General features: G+C 49.1%; 1 protein-coding gene across 1 annotated transcript; it reads left to right on the top strand.

The window, feature by feature from the left end:
• Positions 1 to 1,823: 1,823 nt before the first annotated feature.
• Positions 1,824 to 21,404, top strand: EIF4EBP1 (eukaryotic translation initiation factor 4E binding protein 1). The gene is made up of 3 exons (XM_032329146.1): positions 1,824 to 2,051; positions 18,484 to 18,663; positions 20,929 to 21,404. Exons 1-3 carry the CDS (start codon positions 1,907 to 1,909, stop codon positions 20,958 to 20,960), a joined length of 357 nt encoding a protein of 118 aa, XP_032185037.1. The 5' UTR covers positions 1,824 to 1,906; the 3' UTR covers positions 20,961 to 21,404.
• Positions 21,405 to 22,396: the final 992 nt, after the last annotated feature.

Raw genomic sequence — 22,396 nt, 5'->3', positions numbered from 1 at the left:
ATATTCCACTTACTCTTTCAGATCATTTTAGTTTTTAATCTTTGGCCAGGACAGACTTTTAAGAAAACTGAGTTCAAATTATAAGAATTATTTTGGAATTTCTTTTTTACCTTAGTGCCAATGAAAAGTTTTCTTTCCTTAATTATTAGCTTTTACCTCATAAATATGAATGAATGAATGAATGAATGAATGAACGAATGAATGAACAAATGAATGAATAAGATGGTGATGAATATTGTCCTGGACGACCTACTGTGTACCTGGCCAAAGCTAAAATTTGATGATTGTATGGTTTTCCAAGAGGAAGTTTCTGAGAACTTTAGAATTGCTTTCATTACTGCCTCATTCTAGAGGAGCACTGCCCAATAGAAATATATTACGAGCTATATACATATATATTATATACATATAATTTCTTATAATTCCACCTAAAAAGGTAAAAAGAAACAGGTATCATTAATTTTAATATTTAATTTAATCCAATATATTAAAAATGTTATCTCAACATGTCATCAACATAAATTGAGATATTTTCCATTTTTTTATGCCAAGTCTTTGAAATCTATGTATTTTACACTTGTAAATATGAACTAGCCATATTCCAATTGCTGCATAGGCACGGGAGACCAGCCTTAATAGTAGGAAGTGGAGGCCTAGCGACCAGCCAGTCTTCCTATCTGGGGCCTGATACCTCCTGGGATCCACTCTCAAACTCTACAGCCTCCAGCTATCTTTCTGAAAAAGCCACCCTAATCGTGTCACTTCCCAGCTTAAGAGATCTCTGATATCTCCTCCTTCCCTAGGACAAAGTTTGAACACCTTGGCATGCTTTAAAAGACCCTTCACCATCGGGAAGCAAGCTTGCCGCCACCGAGCAGAGAGCCTAATGCGGGGGATCATGACCTGAGCAGAAGGCAGACGCTTTAACGCACTGAGCCACGCAGGTGCCCCCCCACCCCATTTTTCTTTTAAACTGTTCTCCCGTCTCCTCTCCCCTTGCATGATGTCACCGTCATGACAGAAACTGTTCTCTCACCCGATGATGGGCTTTTCCGCCCTCCTGGCATTTTCCATCCCCACTTGCAGAGCTCCTTGAAGACTCAGTCATCGTTGGTTCAAGGAGGCCCTACTGTCAGGCTGCGTGTGGACCCCTGTACCCCAACTCAAAGGGCCACAGGGAACCTCGCTGGCCAACTCTTAGCCCCCGCCACCCCCACACACCCGTGCCACCACGGACGTCCAGACCCTGTCAGCTCCACCTCGGCTCTAGCGTTAGTCCTCATGACCCAGCTGGGCGGCTTGTTCACGCGTCCTCCCACCCCGTCCCCCAAACCACCAAACGCCCATTCTTGGTTATTTCTTTACACCGCGAAGCCTCAAAAAGCCGGTGAGGGAGTGAATGACCAATTACACCGCACTTTCTCATCGGAGGAACTAAAGCACGGAATAAGAAGGGGTGAGGGGCCCATCCCGCCCCAAGTCCTCCTGTAGAATCTAGGCCTTCCCCAGAGCCGGGGCTGCCGGGATCCCTGCACAGCCCTGAACACCGCCCCCGCCCCGCGAGGCGTTGACCTCCACAAGCCCCCGGCCCCCGCCCGCAGCCAGTCGCCGCCAGCGTGGCTGGAGGCACCCGCGAGCGAAAGGGGCGGGCCGAAGCGAGGCGGCGCCCGCACCCGCGCGCGGGAGCGATCGAACCGGAGCCTCGGACCTGAGCTGGCGAGGAACGCGCGTACCAGCTGCCGCGCGGAGGCGGGTGCGGCCGAGGCGCCGCGGCAACTACAAATCCCAGGGGGCGCCGAGGCTCAGAGGCGGAAGGGGCGAGCGGGGGGCGGGACAAGGCGAAGCGGGAGGGGCCGGGGCGGCCGTAGGGCCACGCTCCCGCTGCGGGCGCCGAGCGAGAGAGACCATGTCTGGGGGCAGCGGCTGCAGCCAGACCCCAAGTCGGGCCATCCCGGCCACCCGCCGGGTGATCCTCGGCGACGGCGTGCAGCTGCCGCCCGGGGACTACAGCACCACCCCCGGCGGCACGCTCTTCAGCACCACCCCGGGAGGTAGGCGCGGGCTCCCGGTGCGGGCGGCGCGGACTGACTGGGCAGTGCAAGAGGGTTCGGGAGCCGTCAGTCAGACGGGGCGAGCGGGCTGAGGGGCGCGGTGACTGGAATAAAGGCACAGGGGGGCAGCGACGGTCACGGAGGGGGCCACCGGGAGTCAGCAGAGGGCCGCTTCCCCACTGCCTGCCCCCTGGATGCGTGCTTCCGAGCCCGGGCTGCAAACTGCTCGGTTCGTTTCCTCCTGGGAGAGACAGCCGAGTCCCCCTGCCTAGACCGGCAGCACGCTTCCAGACCGACCACATGCTGGGGTGTGCTGCCCCTTGTGGGTGTGGGGGCGTTCTGAGGCAGCACAGCGTGGGGTCAGTGTGGCCTGGGAGTAAGGAGAGGCCTGGCCTGGGGTTTTTAGGGGATGGGGATGGGCGTTCTCCGTTGGGATAAACGACTCTTGCAGAATCCTTTTTCTTTCCTGAGGCACCCCCAGTTTTGCAGTGGGCCAGCACCCTCTGACGGAGGATTTGGGCTGAGGGCGCTCGCCTGCTCCGGCCGCGCCTCACCTGCACCTGTGGCAGCTTGCCCATATGCACATGTGGGATCTCTATAGAGGGACGTGGGGCCGCGGGCAGGGCTGTGCAGAAAAACATGTTCTTCTGTCCGGGGGGGAGGGGGAACCGTGTGACCTCCCTGAAAGTGCATGAGGAAGCTGAGCTGGCACGGGTGGGGGCCAGACTTGGGCTGCCCTCTGGAGCCGGGCATTCCCTCCCAGCCCCGGAGCCCCGGCGCACAGGCGCTGATGAAACCCGCCTGCCCGTTTGCATGATGAAATCCTCCGTGGCTCACACTTCCCTACCATGTTTGCGCTGCTCTCACCCCGCTTTGCCCTCACCCCGCTTTGCCCTTCTCCCCTCCCTTCCACCCTCCTCCACCGCTCCGACCCATAGGCCAATTACTCGAAAACACCGCAGATAGTGGCGCTACGTTTTGAGGCAGGGGTGCAGGAGGACGCAGGCAGAGAGCGGCAGCCTGGTCCCTTGGCAGCCTCAGGGGCCACATGCTTATTTTCTCAGGCAATGGTCCCACCACCGGCAAGCACTGCCAGATCCGAGGTCTTGAGCCCTTTGATCCAAAACATACAACGTTAGAATTGTTAAGGATCATAGATGTACTTGTTTGATCCGGGCCCCAAACTTGGAAACACATGTCCCTTATCCAGGGTCGCATGGCTTTCTCAGATTGAACAAGAAACCGTATCCAAGCGTAGAGGGGGAAAATGCTCTCTCCTCTATTAAAAATGATTAAGGAACATTTCTCAGCGAGCGTTCTTTCTCCACCCTTGACTTAAATTCTCTTTTCCTGCTATATAGGTCTTTTATGTAGTCCATTTGGTGGGCCTCCTCTGTGTCATGCTGTGTCTACCAGGATTTTTCCTGACAGTTTTGGGGTTCCTTCAAGTGAGGCTATGAATCTCTACTTGATATTTTTAAGGTGGGCAATGAGGCAGGTCTGAAGGCTCAAGTGTTCTTTCTTGCACCCTTTGTTGCTGGATGGGGACAGGTCAGATTGGAAGCCATGGCCAGGGTTACTGTTTATAGGGAACTCTGATCCATTTCTCACCATGGACTGGGAAATGGGTTTTGGGGGTTTGGGGGGGAGGGGTGTTGTTTGTTTGTTTTTAGGGGGTTTTTTGTTTGTTTTTTTATAAACCAGAACAAATCTCCCTGCCTTTGAAAGTTTTTGGTTGGGAGAGAGGGACAGGGGCACCTGGACCAGAGTGTAACTTTGTGTCTGAGACCAACTGGGAGAAAGCTAGCTGTGCCAGGAGCCTAAAGCCAGATTTCTTGTTTGGAGTGTTCAGCAGGACAGGCACAGCTCACAGTCCATAACCTGAAAACCACACCTTGCTTCTGCTAATGTGAGCGAGTCTGGTCTGCCTCAGTTAGCCATGGCTTAGAGTCTTCCTCCAAAGCCCAACTTCACCCTATGTCTTTGCCAAGGCAAAGAAGCTTAACCTAAGAAAAGGTCATTTCTAGCACCCTTTTGCTCCAGTCTAGAGTGCTGCTTCTCATTCCTCAATGTATGTATAAATTACCTGGGGGCCTCACTTAAATGCAGACTCTGATTCTTTTTTTTTTTTTTAAACATTTTACTTATTAATTTGACAGAGAGAGATCAAAAGTAGGCAGAGCAGGCAGAGAGAGAGAGAGAGGGAAGCAGGCTCCCTGCTGACCAGAGAGCCCGATGCGGGGTCTCTGGGATCATGACCTGAGCTGAAGGCAGAAGCTTAACCCACTGAGCCACCCAGGCACTCCACAGATTCTGATTCTATAGCTTCTGGATTTGGGCCTGAGATTCCACATTTCTAACCAGCTCCTAGTGATTGATCTCAGTACCATGCTGAGTACTCAAAAATTAGTGGAATGTGACTTCTCTCACCTTTTGACACCCCTGGGGTCTGGCAAAAAGTGATGCTTCTCACCAGGTAAACTCCTCTTGAGGTTGAGTTTGGCATCAGCCTTCAAACAAGGATCTAGAGAGAGTCTGTGCAGGTGGCCACACTAGCTTATTTGCAGGTGTCAGGAGCTCTTGCAGTGTCCACAGGTCACTCTTCCTGGGAATGGCATTGCAGTGTTTGTCCCCAGGGGAACAGGAACAGCAGCTGATTTGAACCATCTGCATTCCTAAGACGCCAGTTTACTTTCCATGGTCATTAACCTTTCACAAGCTAAATCACTAATCTGGTTAGAAGTCTGGAGAACTTTAGAGAAATATGTTAGAAGGAGTGTTATGTATGAATATTTGAGCCAATGAAGTCTTAAAAATGACCAGTGACACCACAGACCAGCAGAATCTTTGAATGGGTCAGAAACCTTCCACCCCTCTCCCATTAACCTCCATGTTCCCCATTCCGTGTTGGATTCTTGACCCCCAAACCTCCAGGATTGCTTGGCTGGTAATCATACCCAAACCCCATACCTGGATAAGGTTAATCAGAAGAAGGCAGGTAAGGCTACAGGTGTTAATGGCACCCTTGGTTTAGATAAACAAAGTCTGTGCCCAGGAAGCTTACCCTGGAGCAGCTTCCAAGTCTTTGGCTATGGGACAGACAGTGCTGGGAAGAGGAGGAGGTGGCCTCGGCACTGACGCTAGGGCACAGCCAGTGTCCCGAGGCCTCAGTCACACAGGGGAAGATTGTGTCTACTCATTGCCCAGAGTCTCATCATTAAGGACAGGTTAAAAGAACCTGGACATTAAGACAGTGAGGGAAATGTAATGGGTTCTCTTCTCACACTGTTCTGAGCTTCCTTTTAAAGCATTTAGAGCATTCCACATTGTCCCTCATTAAAGGCTTTGATCGGGGGCCCGGGCGTAGAGCACCCCAAACTCTCCCTGATGCCCACCAGCCTCCCTGGTTGTAAGGCATTCACCACATCCAAAACCGGAAGACAGTCTGACCTCAAGGGCTTGGCTTGCTACTTAGGAAGATGGAAACATGCCTGAAACAGAATTGGAAGCATCAAAGTTGTAGCATAGAATGAGGCAATTAGGCAGACACCCCCCCACCCTCCATAACCAGTAGAACTTGTACGATTCTCACGTGAGAATTGCCTGTTCCACGTCTTCAGCCTGCTAGGCCTTACATGCTAATAATGCACAAATAGCTGTGAGATTTCATTGCTTTCTGAGGCTTACATTTTGTTGTTGTTGTCTTCCAGTATCCTCAGAGGATGGCAGGGCCTGATTTGAAAGAGGAGTTTGATTTTTAACTTATGTGTGTTTTTCTGAAAGAGCAAAAAAGCCCTTCATTACCAAATGAAGGACAGGCAGGGTGGCACTCTGTTCGTCTGCTGGTGTAAAGCAGTGAGGCATTTTCTCCTCCGGGTCTTTATTTGATATCCTTGCAGGGGAGGAACAGGAAGATGGGACAGCAGTATGGAAAAGAGGATTGCTTCCCAGAGGGAGGGTTTTTAGCAAAGAATGTTCATTTGTACACCTAGATTTTACATGTTCAGACAAACAAACAAACAGAAAACCTGTCACTTTCAGGTCTCAGAGCCACGCCCATGCTCTTCTTCCATTATGATTCATGACATTAATCACGTGTGTTTGTTTACATGTTTGTTCCCTGGAGTAGAAGGGAAGTTCTTTCCCAGCAGCGTTACTCATCTTCCTATTGTGGCTTTTGAGTGCTGAGTCAGGTGTTTAGAAAGTGAAGGGTTGGGGCGTCTGGGTGGCTCAGTTGTTAAGCGTCTGCCTTCAGCTCAGGTCAGTATCCCAGGGTCCTGGGATCAAGCCCCTCATTGGACTCCCTGCTCAGCGGGGTGTCTGCTTCTCCCTCCTTCTGCCTGCCACTCCACCTGCTTGTGTGTTCTCTCTCTCTGTGTCAAATAAATAAAATCTTAAAAAACAAAACAAAGAGTTGAAAAGACTCCTAGAATGACAGTATTCTTTTTTTAATTTTTAATTTTTTATAAACATATAATGTATTTTTATCCCCAGGGATACAGGTATGTGAATCGCCAGGTTTACACACTTCACAGCACTCACCAAAGCACATACCCTCCCCAATGTCCATAACCCCACCCCCCTTCTTCGAACCCCCCTCCCCCCAGCAACCCTCAGTTTGTTTTGTGAGATTAAGAGTCACTTATGGTTTGTCTCCCTTCCAATCCAGAATGACAGTATTCTCAGAGTAACCTGTCTCCTTTGCCATCAGGCCTGGGTCTGAGCTGGCTTAATGGTAACATTCAAATTTTTCTCTTCTGCCCATACAGCTGCGGGGTACATATAATTGTTTCCCTTGGAATGTCCCAGGGACAAAACTACTTTCCCTGAACTTTCTCACTTACCCCGGTATTATGGATAACAGTATTACTAATACTACTGTTTCAGTTATTGAGCAGAAAGAAGTGGCCCTTATATGGAACATGTCACTAGTGGGGCCAAGGCTTCAGACACCGGGACAGATGCCCCTTGTTTATGTTTGCACCCAGCATCACTGATTAGGCAGTAGTAAGTCACACCTGCCCATGACATTTGGATGATCGGGGACATGGGCAGCACAAGTATCTTGTAATTCAATGTCCGTGTCCCTGAAATTCTACTGAGAGCTCAGATACTAGGCCTGGAGTGTCAAAAAACTTAGTATAACTTCAGCAACAATGATTTGTTATTTCTCTCCATTCTTTGGGCTGGTTGGGCATTCTTAAGAAGCTTCCTGAGGTCACTCATCTGGTGACATAGAGTTGGCAACTAGATTGTCCTGGGCTTGAAGGTCCAAGATGGCCTTACCCACATGTCTGGGGCATTGCTAGGGACACCTGGAAGGCTGGGGGTTCTCTGTTTTCTTGGGCCCATGCATTCAAGAGTCTAACCTGAGCTTATTTATATGAGTTTTCAAGGCCCCTTGAGACTTTGGCCCACATATGCAGTATTCTATCTGTCAAAGCAAGCCACAGAGCTAGTGCTGATTCCAAGAAGGGGGAGATGATTGCCTTGGAATGAGAAAGTCTCCTGTAGGGCAGGGATGGGAAGAGTTCAGGGGCCACATGTTCAGGCAGTCTTCCACAAAGGCCAAGCCTCAAGGTGTGGTCCTTTGAGGAAACTTAACTGGCCATCCTGCTGTGTGGCCAAGCAGACCCAAGTCCAGGTATAGAAACAGACCAGAATCACAAGCCTGTGAATTGACTGTTGGGTTAAGAACTGAGGACACCTTCCTGAAAATGCTGTGCCCGTTTTCAAGGCCCAACGTTCAGCTCCACAAAGCAAACGATACAGGTGGCCATGATGCCAAGTCCCTGGGAAATACCTGCCATTTGTGCCATGCTCCCCCTGCTACCTGCTTCCTAGCCCACCTCTTCTTTCCTCCTCAAGCAGCCAGGCTTTTGGAACATCCTTCAGGGGAGCCCACGCTTGCCCTGCCCAGCTGCCCCTGCCCAGCACCCCCATTTGAACTTCCTTGATTTCCTGGAGTGCTGGCAGGAGGATGGAGTCAGGTTCGGAGCCGAAAATGTGTAGGAGTGAGAATGCCAGCAGGGGCAGGTTGGCCCAGAACTTCCTTTGGTTTCCTGGTGACACCAGATCTGCCTTAAGGAAAGTGTGTGCATACATTGATTTATCTTCTGCCCTTTGCAATACAAGGGGGAAAGCAGGCCTATATTAATTTGCTAGGGCTACCATAACAAAATACCACAGACGGGGGGACTTAAACAACAGAAATGTATTTTCTCACAGTTTGGAGGCTGGAAATCCAAGATCAAAGTACTATCCAGGCTGGTTTCTCTTGAGGCCCTTCCCATTGGCTTGCAGATGGCTGTCCTCCTGCTGCCTCATTTTTAAAAAAAGATTTTATTTATTTATTAGAGAGAGAGTAAGAGAGAGCATGAAAGGGGAGAAGGTCAGAGGAAGAAGCAGACTCCCCACAGAGCTGGGAGCCCGATGCAGGACTCTATCCTGGGACTCTAGGATCATGACCTGAGCCAAAGGCGGTGGCTTAACCAGCTGAGCCACCCAGGTGCCCCTCCTGCTGCCTCTTTACTGGTATCTGCGGTATCTCCCCACCCCCGCCTTTTTTTTTTTAAAGATTTGATGTATTTATTTATTTGGGAGAGAGAGAGAGGGAGCATATATGTGTAGACTCCCCACTGAGCACAGAACCGGGCAGGGGAGCGGGGAAGCTCAATCCCACAGTCTTGAGATCATGACCTGAGCCGACACTAAGAGTTGGGCGCCTAACCGAGCCACCTAGCCACCCACTCCACACACTTCGGGCATCTGTGTATTGGATCAGGGCCCCACCCTAACAGCCTTGTTTGAACTTAATGACCTCTTTAAAGACCTTATCTCCAAAGACAGTTTGATGGAGGTCCTGGAGGTTGGGACTGAAGCCAACGAGTTTGGATGTGGTGTGGAGGCAGTTCACGCAGCAAACGGCCCCTCCCTTTTCCAGCCACAGCTTTTGTTGCTGTGGAACGGGAGGCATTTCAGATGGGCACTCCCTTTTGGTAATGAATTCCAGGGGTAGCTTTCCCTGTTCTGCACTGGTGCATTTTGAAGCGTTTGGGGGCAGGTGAGGAAAGGGGAAGGAGCTTGGCCAGCCCTTAGAATAATTACTCCGGCTGTTTTGTTCTGCAGGTTTCTGCAAAAGCTCCGTCCCTGCTGCTTTATTTTCAAATAAAGTGGACTATTCCCTCACACATCAGGGCGTCAAAGGCAAGAAGGCCCTTTGTCACTCACCGATTGCCCTCATTTGGTATCTAAGGAGCTTTGTAACATTTTTGGCCCCCGAGAAACATCCAGATCTTGGTTGCCTTTGCAGAGCTAATAGGGCCAGAAGTGAAGAAAAATCTCGGACCAAGCAAGCTCTGATTCTCTACCCAAGATTTTCTCCCTGACAAGGTGGCTCAGCTTGCTAAACAGACTGCCTGGTGTGTGGTGGGCGAGGAGGGAGCCCCCTAGTAGACCCTGTGAGTTTGCCTCCACGATGACACAGAGCTGCTGGCGAGAGCTGAGTGTAGAAGGATCTGGAGTATTTAGTTCACGGGCTGCTGGCATCTGAGCATAGGCATCTGAGCCTCCCCCGAGCATGTTTGAAACACTCTCCCTCTCCCTGGAATGGGAACAGCAGTTCTAGGAATTCTGTGCTTGTACTCTTGCTAGGCCTCACGTCACCCGCTCAGGGGAAGAATGTTTCCACCAGGGGAGGCGCAGGGGGAAAGCAAGGGACAGGCTGGGTTCAATTTACAGAAGTGGTGGCCAGCCCCCTTTGAACCCAGCGTGGGTACTGTGGGAAGGTGGAGAAGAGATCAGGGCAGGCCTCTCTCAGGGAACATCCTGTTCTGGCCAGATCCTGAGAAGAATAGGTAAAAGTCAGAAGATCCCCGAGGCCTGGCAGCCTGGGTCTGCTTGGCTAGTTTTCAACAGAGGTTGGATTGGAGGCAGTACAGGCTAGGTCTGCTCCTGGCGACAGACTTTCTGAGCCTCAGTTTCCTGTCTGTGAGTTGAGGATACTGTATCTCCCTTGTGGGGAGTGGGGGAATGGGAGCACTGAGACCTGGCGTAACAGGCTCTGAGCACAGCGTCTGGCCCACAGTGATTGCATCTTCACAGTACTCCTGGGAGGTGAGTTAGTACCCTCCTCTTAGAGCTGAGGAATTCAACTGCCCTTCAGGGTTGAGGGGCTGGTACTACACACCCAGGTTTGAGCCCAGAACTTGGGCCTCCCAGCACTGTGGCTGTTTGCACCACCACATTGGCCACCTGCCAACAAGAAGATCCCCAAAATAGACGGTAGTGTGTCAGAGCTGGAACAGACCCTAAAGATTACCTATAAGGCCTGGCACATGGTTGGAGCTTTAAAAATCGTTTGAATGAGCCTGGTACACTGCCCTTATTTACAGGAAAGGAAAACAGACCCAAGAGTATGTCTGCATTCTTTTTTTTTTTTTTAAGATTTTATTTATTTGAGAACAGAGAGAGAGAGCACAAGCGGGGAGGGCCAGAGGAAGAGGGACAAGCAGGGAGCCTGACTCGGGGCTCAATCCCAGGACCCCAGAATCATGACTAGAGCTGAATGCAGACACTTAACCAAGTGAGCCACCCAGGCGCCCCGGAACGTCTGCATTCTTTGTACATTCAAGCAAACTGTTGTCACCACAAGCATGCCTCGAGAAAAAATACCATTCTTGTATTTGGTGCACATCTGAAATTTTTAAAGTCCTAAATGACACTGGTTTCCCAAACATGCCAAAGCTCATGTTGATTCTTGAAGCACGTTTCTGTGGACTAAAAAAGGGATAGAGGCTGTCCTTACCCACCCTCCTCCACCCCTAGTTTCTTCTTTTTTTTAAAGATTTTATTTATTTGACAGAGAGAGATCACAAGTAGGCAGAGAGGCAGGCAGAGAGAGAGAGAGGAGGAAGCAGACTCCCTGCCGAACAGAGAGCCCGACGCGGGACTCGATCCCAGGACCCTGAGACCACGACCTGAGCCGAAGGCAGTGGCTCAACCCACTGAGCCACCCAGGTGCCCCCCTAGTTTCTTTTCAAGGTTGTTTACCTCCTATCTGATTTGTCGTAGCTCTAACCATATACTTGGTCCCTGAAAATCTGTCACCTGAAGGCATGCTAGTCGTAAAATCTAGGCTTTGTTCGTAAGGGTCTTATTTTGTGTCAGCCGCTGTTCTAATCCACGCCATAACCCTATGAAGTTGGGAGTTAAAGTCTAGCACACAGCAGCCCTGAGAGGTGCTAGAGGGAAAGCTCTGTGCTCCACTTACCCAGTCCAGCAGGGAGCCCCGAGGCTTTCTAGGGAGAGCAGGAGAGTCTGCCTAGCTCCAGCCAGGGCCATTTTAACTTGACTTACTGGAAAAGGAGATTCTTACCCTATCTCCATATTTATTTGTTTGCTTAATGCCCTGTGTATTAGAGTTTTGTATTAAAAAACAAAATCTGCTCAGTGTAAAAGAGGTTCACTTTGCCTGGATTATCTTACTCCCCCAGAGGTCACCAGACACAAAATATGTACAGTCCTGTGACTCTGTTTCACACAATATGTCATGGACAATGTATGCGTTTTCCAAATAGTAACCGTACAGCACTGAATTGTAGGTCTGGTCTATAATTTAACCTGTCATTTAATATAAAAAAAAATCAATGTTTTACATACATATATGTGTTTGTATAAATATATTATTCTGTCCTTTGTATGGGCTTGATTTTTTTCCATAAAAAAAGTCTGTCCAAGTTAGACGTAAGTTGTTTATATACATAAATACTTAAATCTCAAGTTTGCTAAAAGGCTCCTAAGAAAGCAGTAACTTCTTGCCTCTCAACCTCCCCTCACTCTTTAGAAGCAACCAATGTTTTCCAGCTCTTTCTCTGGGGATTTACCCCCATATTTCTAACTTTTTCTGGACTTACCTATTGACAGAGGGGGACTTATTATCATTTATACACCCTCCTCTTTCCATTCTCCAATAGAATTATACCATGATTTTTTTTTAAATATGCATTATTTTTATTACCATGACCCTTGACGAGCCAGGTAGTTAATTATTGTACAGCTTTTTAAAAAAAGATTTTATTTATTTGAGAGAGAGCACACACAAGCTGGGGAGAGGGGCAGAGGGAGAGGGAGAAGCAGATTCCCCACTAAGCAGGGAGCCTGACCAGGGGCTCAATCCCAGGACCTTGAACTGAAATCATGACCTGACCCAAAACTAAGAGTTGGATGCTTAACTGACCGAGCCACCCAGGCACCCCATTGTACAACTTTAAAAAAATATATAGTTAATTATTGCTTCAGTGTAAAATATGGTTAGTTTGGGTTTCCGCTCTTGGTTTCGGCTCAGGTCATGATCTCATGGGTCCTGAGACTGAGCCAACCTCAGGCTCTGCACTCAGCAGGGAGTCTGCTTAAAGATTCCCTCCCTCTGCCCCTGCCCCCACTTTCGTGAATGTGTGTGTGTGTGCACGCGCACGCACACACACACATCCTCCCTCTCTCCCTCTTCCCTTCTCTTTAAAATAAGTAAATCTTTCAAATGTAGTTAGTTTGAGGGTGCCTGACTGACTCAGTCCATAGACCATGCAACTCTTGATCTCGGTTGTGAGTTTGAGCCCCACATTGGGTATAGAGATTACTTTTTAAAATGTGCTTAGTTTTCATTCAAGTAAGTCTTCCACACCCTCCAGCACCTCTAAAATACTCAACAAAATACAGTTTTACACACAAAATCCGAATTCTGGATTTATCAGTCCGTTCTTTTCCCTCTGTTGGGAACTGACAGGGTTTGGCTGCTCTGGACCTGCTATGTAACCACTGATATGAGATCCCCTAAAGCCCTTACTCTTGGTCTGATTTTGGTAGAATATTCCTCCTGTCGTGTTCTGAAAAAGTCTCTGTTCTACTTTTACTTGATTGGTGTTTGGCTGGGCATCAAGCCAGGCCAAAATGGATTCCCTCTCAGGACTGTGAAAGCATTGGCCCACCGTCTTAAGGCGTCCAGCATTGCCATTGAAAATGTCTGTGCCATTCTTATTCCCAATCCTTGTGAGCACCTGTTGTATTTTTCCCTTTCTGGAAGATTTTAGGATCTTTTTACTCAAACAATTGAGAAATTTCCCAATGAATTTTAAGTTGGTACTTTTAATTCATTACACAAGATACTGAAAGGGCATTTTTCAAAGACTGATCTCTTTCAATTCAGGAAATTTTTCTTTTTTTTTTTTTTTTTTTTACTTTTTTAGTAAATTCCTTCTAGCAGTTTCTCTCTTCTCTCTTTCTTCACTTTCTGTTATCTGATACTAGATTTCTAATTTGTTCTTTTTTTGTCTGTTACCTTTTTTGCCCCTTCTGTTCTTTAAAGTCTTCAAAAAGTTTAAAAAACAGTGAAGTCTCGTTGCTGTTTCCCTCTTGGTTTGTTTGGGTCTCTCCATTGATGTAAGCTTTTCTCAGAAATGCGTGGAGGCATCTGGCATTTAAGAGTGAGCACTGCAGAGCTGACTGAAGGCCCTTTGCAAGGTGTGGAGGCAGGTGGGTGCGCTCAATCTGGGGGCTACCTGCTGTTTTTCATCCAGAACCTCCTTCCCAAAATCAACATCAGTCCGTCTTTATCTTTGATCTGTATTCTGAAGCAGGGTAGGGCTGGGCGTTTGAGGCTCACCATTCAGGAAGTCAACTTGAACTTAATTGCCCTGTCTTCCCTCCCTCCTGGAGTGAGGGGCATAGGAGATCTCTGCCTGTTGTTAGCCCCCTTCCCATTTTCCATGATGCCTCTAATTTTTGAACCTTCCTGGGGTTCTGCAGAACCCCACTTCCTATTGCAACATCCACCCCCACGTCCCCACATTTAGATGCCCCCCCATCCTCTCTATTAGAACTGTTCCTCCATTCGCTTTCTGTATTCACAGATTGTGATTTGGAGTCCCATTTTGAGCCCCCCTTGCTTCCAACTTGAGTATGTGCTTGTGTTTCTTGTTTTATTTCTTGGTGTTTGCATGATTTTTGAGACAAGCAGCAGGGGGGGAAAATGTCTTGGCTTTGCCATCTTGAAGCCACCTAGAGCCCCGAAGCTCTTCATGCTCTTGTTTGTAGAAGCCTAACCGAGTTGGGTCATTTTCCCTAATATAGAAAGAGAAAGTAGGCCCTCAGCTCTACTTTGTGGAGATCACCAGGTGTGATACCCACACACCCCAGAGGCCCACACCTGACCAATAGCCTCCAGCTGTTGTTGCCGCTTAGCCTCTTGCAGGGACCTTGGCATTCCCCCCAACCCCTCCACCCTGCCGCGGTTTCCATTTCCTGCTCCTGTATGCAGGCCAAGTCCCCATCTAGGGAGACTGTATTTTAGCCAAGGGTGCCTATTTTTGACAATATGAGAATGTGTGTTTTGTTGTTTGTCTCATCTGTGGGAGACAGAGGGAGTTTCCAGAAGATCACTGTTTGCTGAAGCTGTGTGGTAGTATAGCCCACAAAGGGATGGAAGAAGAAAGGGTTGAAAAGCTAAAGCTGCTTCCATGGGAAACATTTCCACTACCTTGCTCTCCATCTCATATTCCTCACTGACTCCAGATGAGTGGGAAGGGGTTTAGAGTCCCCTGCAAGGCTTGGCGCCTTTGACAGCTGACTTGTGAACATCACCCTCCCACCCTCCTTGCAGGCTCCCTCCCCAGCGCCCTCCCTCCGATGGCAGGTGTCCTGGGTGCCTCCTCTGCTGGCATTTAGTTCCTGGGTTTTATTAGCTCAAATGAGGCTTCTTATTTTTAAACAGCTGCTCTAGGTATAGGACAATAGGCACAGAGGCTCTTTTTCTCTTCTAAGTGTAATCAATGATTTAAAAATCACCTGGTGCCACTTCCCAGTATACACCCCCCCAAAATTGAAAGCAGGGTCTTTACAGAGCTATTCGCACATGTATGTTCACAGCAGTAGTATTCACAATAGCCAAAACGTGGAAGCAACCTAGATGTCTGTGGATAAACAAAATGTGGTATATCCATGCGATGGAGTATTACTCAGCCTTAAAACTCTAAGGAAATTCTGGGGCACCCGGGTGGCTCAGTGGGTTAAACCTTTTGCCTTCGGCTCAGGTCATGATCCCAGGATCCTGGGATAGACCCCCACATCGGGCTCTCTGCTCAGCAGGGAGCCTGCTTCCTCCTCTCTCTCTCTCTCTCTCTCTCTCTGCCTGCTGCTCTGCCTATTTGTGATCTCTGTCTGTCAAATAAATAAATAAAATCTTAAAAAAAAAAAAAGTAAGGAAATTCTGATACCTGGTCCACATGTGGACATTATGCCAAGTGAAATAAACCCGTCACAGAAAGACAAATACCGTACGATTCCACTTGTATGAAGTACCTAGAGCAGTCTGATTCGTAGAGACTGAAAATAGAATGGTGGTTTCCAAGGGTTAGGGGGAAAGGAGATAGGAGTTGCTATTTCCTGGGTATAGAGTTTCAGTTTTACAAGAAGAAAGCGTTTTGGAGATTGGCTGCACAACACTGTGAATGTAGTGCACTGTACACTTAGGAATGGCTATGATGGCAAATTTTATGTTATTTGTATTTTACCACAATGTAAAGAAAAAAAAAAAATCTCACGAGGCTCATGACTTTAAAGAGCTTCTCCAGAAACTACTGACCCCCAGTCTTTTGGGTTTGGGGTCTTTTAAATTTTTTTTAAGGGAGGAAAAGAGGTGGGGGAGGGGCAGAAGGAGAGTGAGAGAGAGCCCAATGGGGGGCTTGAGCTTACAGCCCTGAGATCATGACCTGAACTGAAATCAAGAATTGGATGCTTAGGGGTGCCTGGGTAGCTCCATTAGTCGAGCATCTGACTCTTAGTTTTGGCTCAGGTCATGATCTCAGGTCAAGAGAACAAGTCCTAAGTCAGGTTCTGCGCTCAGAGCAAAGTCTGCTTGAGGATTCTTTCCCTCTGCCCCTCCCTCACACGCACCTGTGTGCCTGTGCGCAAACGCTCTCTCAAATGCATAAATAAATAACATCTTTTTTTTAAAAGTCAGACTTTTAATCAACTGAGCCACCCTGGTGCCCCCCGCCCCAGTTCTTTTTGAAGACTATTGAATTTCTAACTCTTAGGTGCCACTTTGATGGGGTCAGTTCCCGATTCTTTGGTGAACAAAGCAACAAAAAAGTGAAGCTGGAGGGAGGCAAGGACAAGGGAGATTCTTGCTGAGTCTTGAGGATTAAGAAACGGAAGAGTGGTCCATCTCTGAGTCCAGGGCATTTACCCTCAAGGAGAAGCCACTGTACTTCTCCGTTTGTAGCCTCTGGTTCACAGGCACTTCGGCCTTCGTGTTACCAATGAAGAAACTGAGGCCCAAAGAGGGAGGAGCAGAGCCTCCAATGCAGGCTGGGTTTTGTGTGCTTTGCTTTACACCTTCCCACTAAGAAATGTGAGCTATGAGCTATGGCCCACGGGGTGATGATGATTTTTTTAATTTGACAGACAGAGATGACAATTCAGCATTACTGCCCCTCAGGCAAGGAGAGTGGGACAGGGTAACTGCCTAGGTCAGGCTGCAGTCAGATGAGGACAGGCAGGTAGGCCAAGTGCACCTGTTGGTATCTTACCATTTCTCTGCTGCTCACATTCCAGCCCTCGGTAGAAGGACCCTAACCTCATGCATTCAGACTCAAGAGCTCAAGGGAGCAAATGGGTTCCTCTCCTGGGGCTGCTCCTGGAGAGCCTGGTGCTCAGCATTGAGATGTGGATCCCCACTGTTGGAATGTCACTCACTGTCACCCTTAAGTGGGGAAAATCCTTCGGGTTTATTGACAAGGACATTCCTGAAGTCTTTAAATCATCACTTCTAAACTCCCGCACCCATATTCTGTCTGCAGTTTGTACTATACCTTGTCTTCTTTTTGTATATATCTTTAATATTCGTCTTTATATCATTTACCTTTTTGACTTAGTTTCTGTTATTTTATTATATATATTATCTATAACATGCATGCTATTATCATATCCACTGATATCCTATCCTATATTAAAAGGAAACTTGATATCAAACTATATATGGAAAACCAGATCCACTTACCATAAATAGAAGGTAACTATAAAAAGAAATATAATGACACCAAGACAGTTTTAAATTCTAGCTGGATTCCACTGCCTGCTGAAGGCTTTGAGGCGGAGACCTGCTCTTTGTTGAAAAGGGAGAATCAGGAGTTTGAGGGAGGCATTGAAGAGACGTTACTAGTGCCATCCTGGTGCTTAGAGGTCATCCTGAGTAAACAGGGACCGAACATGAATCACTTCTCCCTAGTCACTGTTCTTTGATGAAATCAGCTGGGGCACAAGAATCCTGGGTCCTGGACTATAGAAAAGGTTCCTTTTTAAAGTATCAGGAAACCGTCCTCACAGGGTGGGTCCTGGGTGTGGTTTAAGGGTAGTGAATAACTTCATGAGACTTGGTCCCCACCCAAGGGTGATGCTCGGGGAAAGGAGAGTGAAGAGGGAGTGGACAGAACACAGACCAGGGGCAAGCCTTGTTTTCAGTGACACATCAGAGCAGATATCACATGGAAGACGGGCTTAGCAGGAGAGCCTTTGGTGAGAAGACCCCATGGGCCACTCCTGTCCACAAACCCCAGGTGGGAGAGTTCTCATTTTTACTAGTTTGGGGGATTCACTCAACTTTCTCTTTGCTCATCTATAAAATGAAGTTACAGATTCTGGATATCCCATGCAGGTACTGGAAGTACTGAATTGAAAAACGAATTAAAATGTACCCTTTGGAGGAGCTTGGGTGGCTTAGTCAGTCAAGCATCTGCCTTTGGCTTAGGTCATGATCCCTAGGTCCTGGGATCGAGCCCCCCATCATCAGGCTCCCTGCCCACTGGGGAGTCTGCTTCTCCCTCTCCCTCTGGACCTCCTCCTGTGTGTGCTATCTGTCAAATAAATAAAAAACATGTATCTTCTGTAATATTGGCTGTGATTGTCCTGAGTAATAGCACTGAGCACTGATGAGGTAAGGGAGCTGATGGGTTTTAAGGAGAGAGCCCAGGGGAGAAGATGCAGTGTGGTGGGCTGCCAGGCCTCTTCTTCCATCGGAGCATCCACATGATGGGGTTGGTGGTTCTGAGGCAGCAGAGGAGGGCTGCAGCGGGACACTTGAATTTGCCTTGCTCCTCCCTTTATTTGTGTGTGTGTGTGTGTGTGTGTGTGCGCGCGCGCTTTTTTTTTTTTTTTAAAGTTAACTCTACCCACAAGGTGCGCCTCAGACTCACAACCCTAAGATCAAGAGTCATATGCTCTGCTGACTGAGCCCGCCAGGCACCCCAGCCTCACTCCTCCTTGATCTGGCTTTTTCAGAAAAACATGCCACCTCTGCTAGAACCATGCCTCAAAGAACTGGAAAATAAGCAGGTAGGAGGTTGGAGATGGCTTTTTCATTGTCTCTGCCCCGCTGCAGGTACCAGGATCATCTATGACCGGAAGTTCCTGATGGAGTGTCGGAACTCACCTGTGACCAAAACACCTCCAAGGGACCTGCCCACCATTCCCGGGGTCACCAGCCCCGCCAGTGAGGAGCCCCCCACAGAGCCCAGCCAGAACCACCTGCGCAACAGCCCGGAAGATAAGCCAGCCGGCGGTGAGTGACAGGGCTCGACCAGGCTCTTCCTCAGGAAGGGACATATATGGCCGGTGGAGTCCCTTCAGAGAAGACATTTCAGGGAAGGGAATGATGGTCACTTCTCCGCCTTCTGTGGAGCAGCTCAGAGACCAGACAAGGGGTGTTGGGAGGGTGGGTAGAATTCTCAGCGGCACCAACCTTCCCCATGGAAGGGGTCCAAGAACTCCAGGAGAGGTGGTTTGGCCCCATCAGGTAATCTAATTCGTGGGGAGCTTGTTTGAAATGATGCTCAGGAAAGGAGCGTGAAGAGGGAGTGGCTAAAACAGACCAGGTGCAAGCCCTGATTTCGGTGACACATCAGAGCAGGTGTCACAGGGGAGACTATTCAAACAACTGACATCAGCGTGACCCTTGGTATAATTGTCCCTGAAGCATTTCCTTGTGTCTGCCACATTTGGGACACACCCATGGTGTGCATGTTGAGGACATGACTTATCAAAGATACAGTAAACTTGCCTTCTGGGAGATTATAGGCCTATAGGATCAGGAAGGCATCCGGGGTGCCTCCTGTCAGGGTAATGATCACTAGTGGGTTCCTGATGAAGACCAATCAAAACAGTGCAACCCGTTGTTTCCGCAGTTTGACATGGGGTGGCTGGGTCCTTCCTGATACCTCACCCCACCTTCCCCCCACCCTGATGAGGGTGACCACCCCAGCGGAGGTGTGTGTGAATGCACTCTGTGTGGCGTCGTGACTAGCTCACCAGAGTGGCTCAGCTCTCCTGCTGTGGGAGGATGAAGTGTAAGCACTTGCAGACAGCCTGAGTCACATCGGAACCCGCTGACCCTTCACCCGGAAGGCAGTGGACCAAGGCCAGACAGGAAGCAACTGGGACCTCGGGCTGGGCTGGCCCTGCTGACAGCTGCAGAGTCCATCTACCTAGGGCCTGCAGGACGTGATTCATAATTACCCTGGGGACCCCACAGTCCATGCCCGACAGCCCTTGCTTTGCCTTGCCTTGTAGACTTGGAGAGCACTGGGAAGGACAGCTCCAGGCAGTGTGGTCACTGCCTTTCGTTGAAGGATGCAGAGAAGGATGGACAGATTCACGGGGTCAGCTCCATGGTACTTCCCACCCACCCCCTTTTGCCTCAAAAGTTGAGGATGGAGATAGTCACACCTGACATTGTGGAACCATCACTACCTGCTGGCTGCGGCAAGTCCCTCCCAGTTTCTGGAGCTTTGCTCACCCACCGCAAATGCAGGGTTGGCCCAGAGGTGCCCCAGGCTGACCAACCCTGAACCACAATAATGGCTTAAGAGTTCCGTTGTGCTGGTGAGGGATGGACATAATTTTTCGTTTTGCTTAACAGGATATTAACCCAAGCTTCTAACCTTGGACCATATATTTGGATAAATATAACCAGAAGAAGTGGCCAGTTTCCTTCTGGGGGCCGGGGTGGGCATCTCGGTACATAGAACCTCAAAGCAGCCTTATGAGAGATCATGAATGAGGCAGCTCCATTTAAGAAAACAACCTCCTGCAGCGTGAGTTGCTTGGAGATCTTTGTGGAAAGAGTTAGGGTGAGGGCAGTGAGTAGCTGAACTACCAAAATAACCCCTTTACTGCAGAGTCAGGCTAGTCCATGGGTATTTGGACATATGCCTCGTGGGTTGTGTTACGAACTTCAAAACCATAGTTGGGACACATGCTTGAAAAAGGTTTTTGTTTAAGGAATATTCTTCTGTGAGGTTATATTTATATCAAAGTCAAGTAAACATTCATTCTTATTATTTTTTTTTAAAGATTTTATTTATTTATTTGACAGGCAGAGATCACAAGTAGGCAGAGAGGCAGGCAGAGAGAGAAAGGAGGAAGCAGGCTCCCCACTGAGCAGAAAGCCCGATGTGGGGCTCGATCCCAGGACCCTGAGATCATGACCCGAGCCGAAGGCAGAGGTTTTAACCCACTGAGCCACCCAGGTGCCCCAAACATTCATTCTTATTAAGAGAAATAAAAACTGTACGAAAATTAGGACAGTCCCTTCTCTTGTGGGGAGACCCAGGCTCTCCTCTTCCTTTAGGATTGGGGAAGAGAGTACGGCTGGACCTTCAGGCCTGTTTCCAGGAAATCCTACTGGAGTCCTGCCCTCCCTCTATTCTCCTTCGCCCCCACTCTTAGGAACAACAAAATGAAAAATAGCGCCTCTCTCTGGCCTCTAAAACATGAGCCCTACCATTCACCTGTTGCTTACTTGGCTGTCTGCCCCTTCTCTCCCTAGGTGAAGAATCACAGTTTGAAATGGACATTTAAAGGACCAGCCATTGAATCGAGCAATGCCTCAGGGCACCCCTGGCCCTTCTCGGGAGAAAAGTCACACCAGCCAGGCCTTTTGCAAGTCATAATCCTGGGCAGGCATTGAGTATGTGGTCGGCCATCCCGGCCCTCGGGCATGGGATGGTCGGCCATCCCATGACCTTCCTCATTCAGGGCACCTGCTCCCCCTTCCTCTTCGAGAACACCAGCGGATACCTCCATGTGCCTCCCCTCAGGGGGGAGCTGTCACCCTAAGGGAAGTGACTCTCGTGGGCACAGCCTGCAGCCCAGGGCCAGGATTGGATGTGGAGGAGCCCTTCTGAGTGATTATCCAGCTCTTCCGGCCCCAGCCTCTGGGGGCGCACCCACCCCTTCCTTAGGTTGGTGTCCCCTCCTTCCCCAAGAGAGGAAATAAAAGCCACCTTCGCCCTAGGGCCAAGAGTTGGCCCCTGTCTGAGCTCTTTTCAACTCCATCTGGATAACTAACACCAACTACTGTTTGTACTTCTAAGCACTTTCCTATATGTTATCTCGCTTGATTCTCACACTGAACCTAGGAGGTAAGTAGACGAAGTGTTATCCTCATTGTATAGCTCAGGAGACTGGCTCAGAGAAGTAAAACGCACATCAGTACACGACAGATGGGACTGGCTTTGAGCTGCCTGCTGCTCTCCAGCTCCTGGTCAGTGGTAGGTAAAATTTCTTCTCTGGGCTTTGTCCCCTAAACCTGTCAAGTCTTGCTGTCACCTTCGTTCTGTGGCCCATTCCCTGCAAGAGTCCAGGGGAAGAACCTGAGCCTTGCATGATATAGCGTGTCTTTGACCTATGCTCCCCCTTCTGTTTGTCCAGTGATCCCTTTGTGTGCACCGTCTGGGACACAAACATGAGATAAGTGCTCTGTCTTGAGGATTTCACTGAAGCGTAAGATTTGCCCAAAACGAAAGGGAGTATAAAAGAGATCATATTAGGATTGGTTACCAGAGAGTGGCCCATGCAAGTAGAGGCTCCATGGAGGGGATGCTGCAGCTGGGATCCTGAGGAGGAGTGGGCGGAGGAGAGCTGGGGGTCCACTACGGCCCAGGTCGAGTGGTCTTGGGGAGCCAGGTGTACAAGGACAAGACCTCAACCTGCCCACTTTAGCCAGAGCCAGCAATTTGTGTGGTTGGGGTGGCTTTCATAAATGGCCAGAAAAGAGCCAGATTTCTAAGGGCCTTGAATGCCGGGCAGAGGACTTGCTGAAGAGCAGCAGGTGTTTCTCATTACAGGGTATGCTGGGGGTGGATGGCCTTTGGCCAAGAGGCAATGGCTGAGCTGGACCTTACAGTTCTGGACTCCTAGCACTCGTCAGTCTGCCATTTGGGGAGTAGCAGGGCTTAGTGGTCACGGTCTTTGTCTGGTCTTTCCTACAGCTGAGTTGGAGTCCCCTCCCCTCA

The sequence above is a fragment of the Mustela erminea genome, chromosome 21 (genome assembly GCF_009829155.1).
Source record: "Mustela erminea isolate mMusErm1 chromosome 21, mMusErm1.Pri, whole genome shotgun sequence".
NCBI lineage: Eukaryota > Metazoa > Chordata > Mammalia > Carnivora > Mustelidae > Mustela > Mustela erminea.
The sequence above is the reverse complement of the archived record's forward strand: the minus strand, read 5'-3'. Positions and strand labels throughout refer to the sequence as shown.

Excerpts from the sequence above, each read along its gene's own strand:
- EIF4EBP1 (XM_032329146.1), top strand. The coding sequence starts at position 1,907 with ATGTCTGGGGGCAGCGGCTGCAGCCAGACCCCAAGTCGGGCCATCCCG. Across the intron at positions 2,052-18,483 it reads CTTCAGCACCACCCCGGGAG|GTACCAGGATCATCTATGAC; the intron begins GTAGGCGCGGGC and ends GCCCCGCTGCAG. Across the intron at positions 18,664-20,928 it reads GGAAGATAAGCCAGCCGGCG|GTGAAGAATCACAGTTTGAA; the intron begins GTGAGTGACAGG and ends TTCTCTCCCTAG.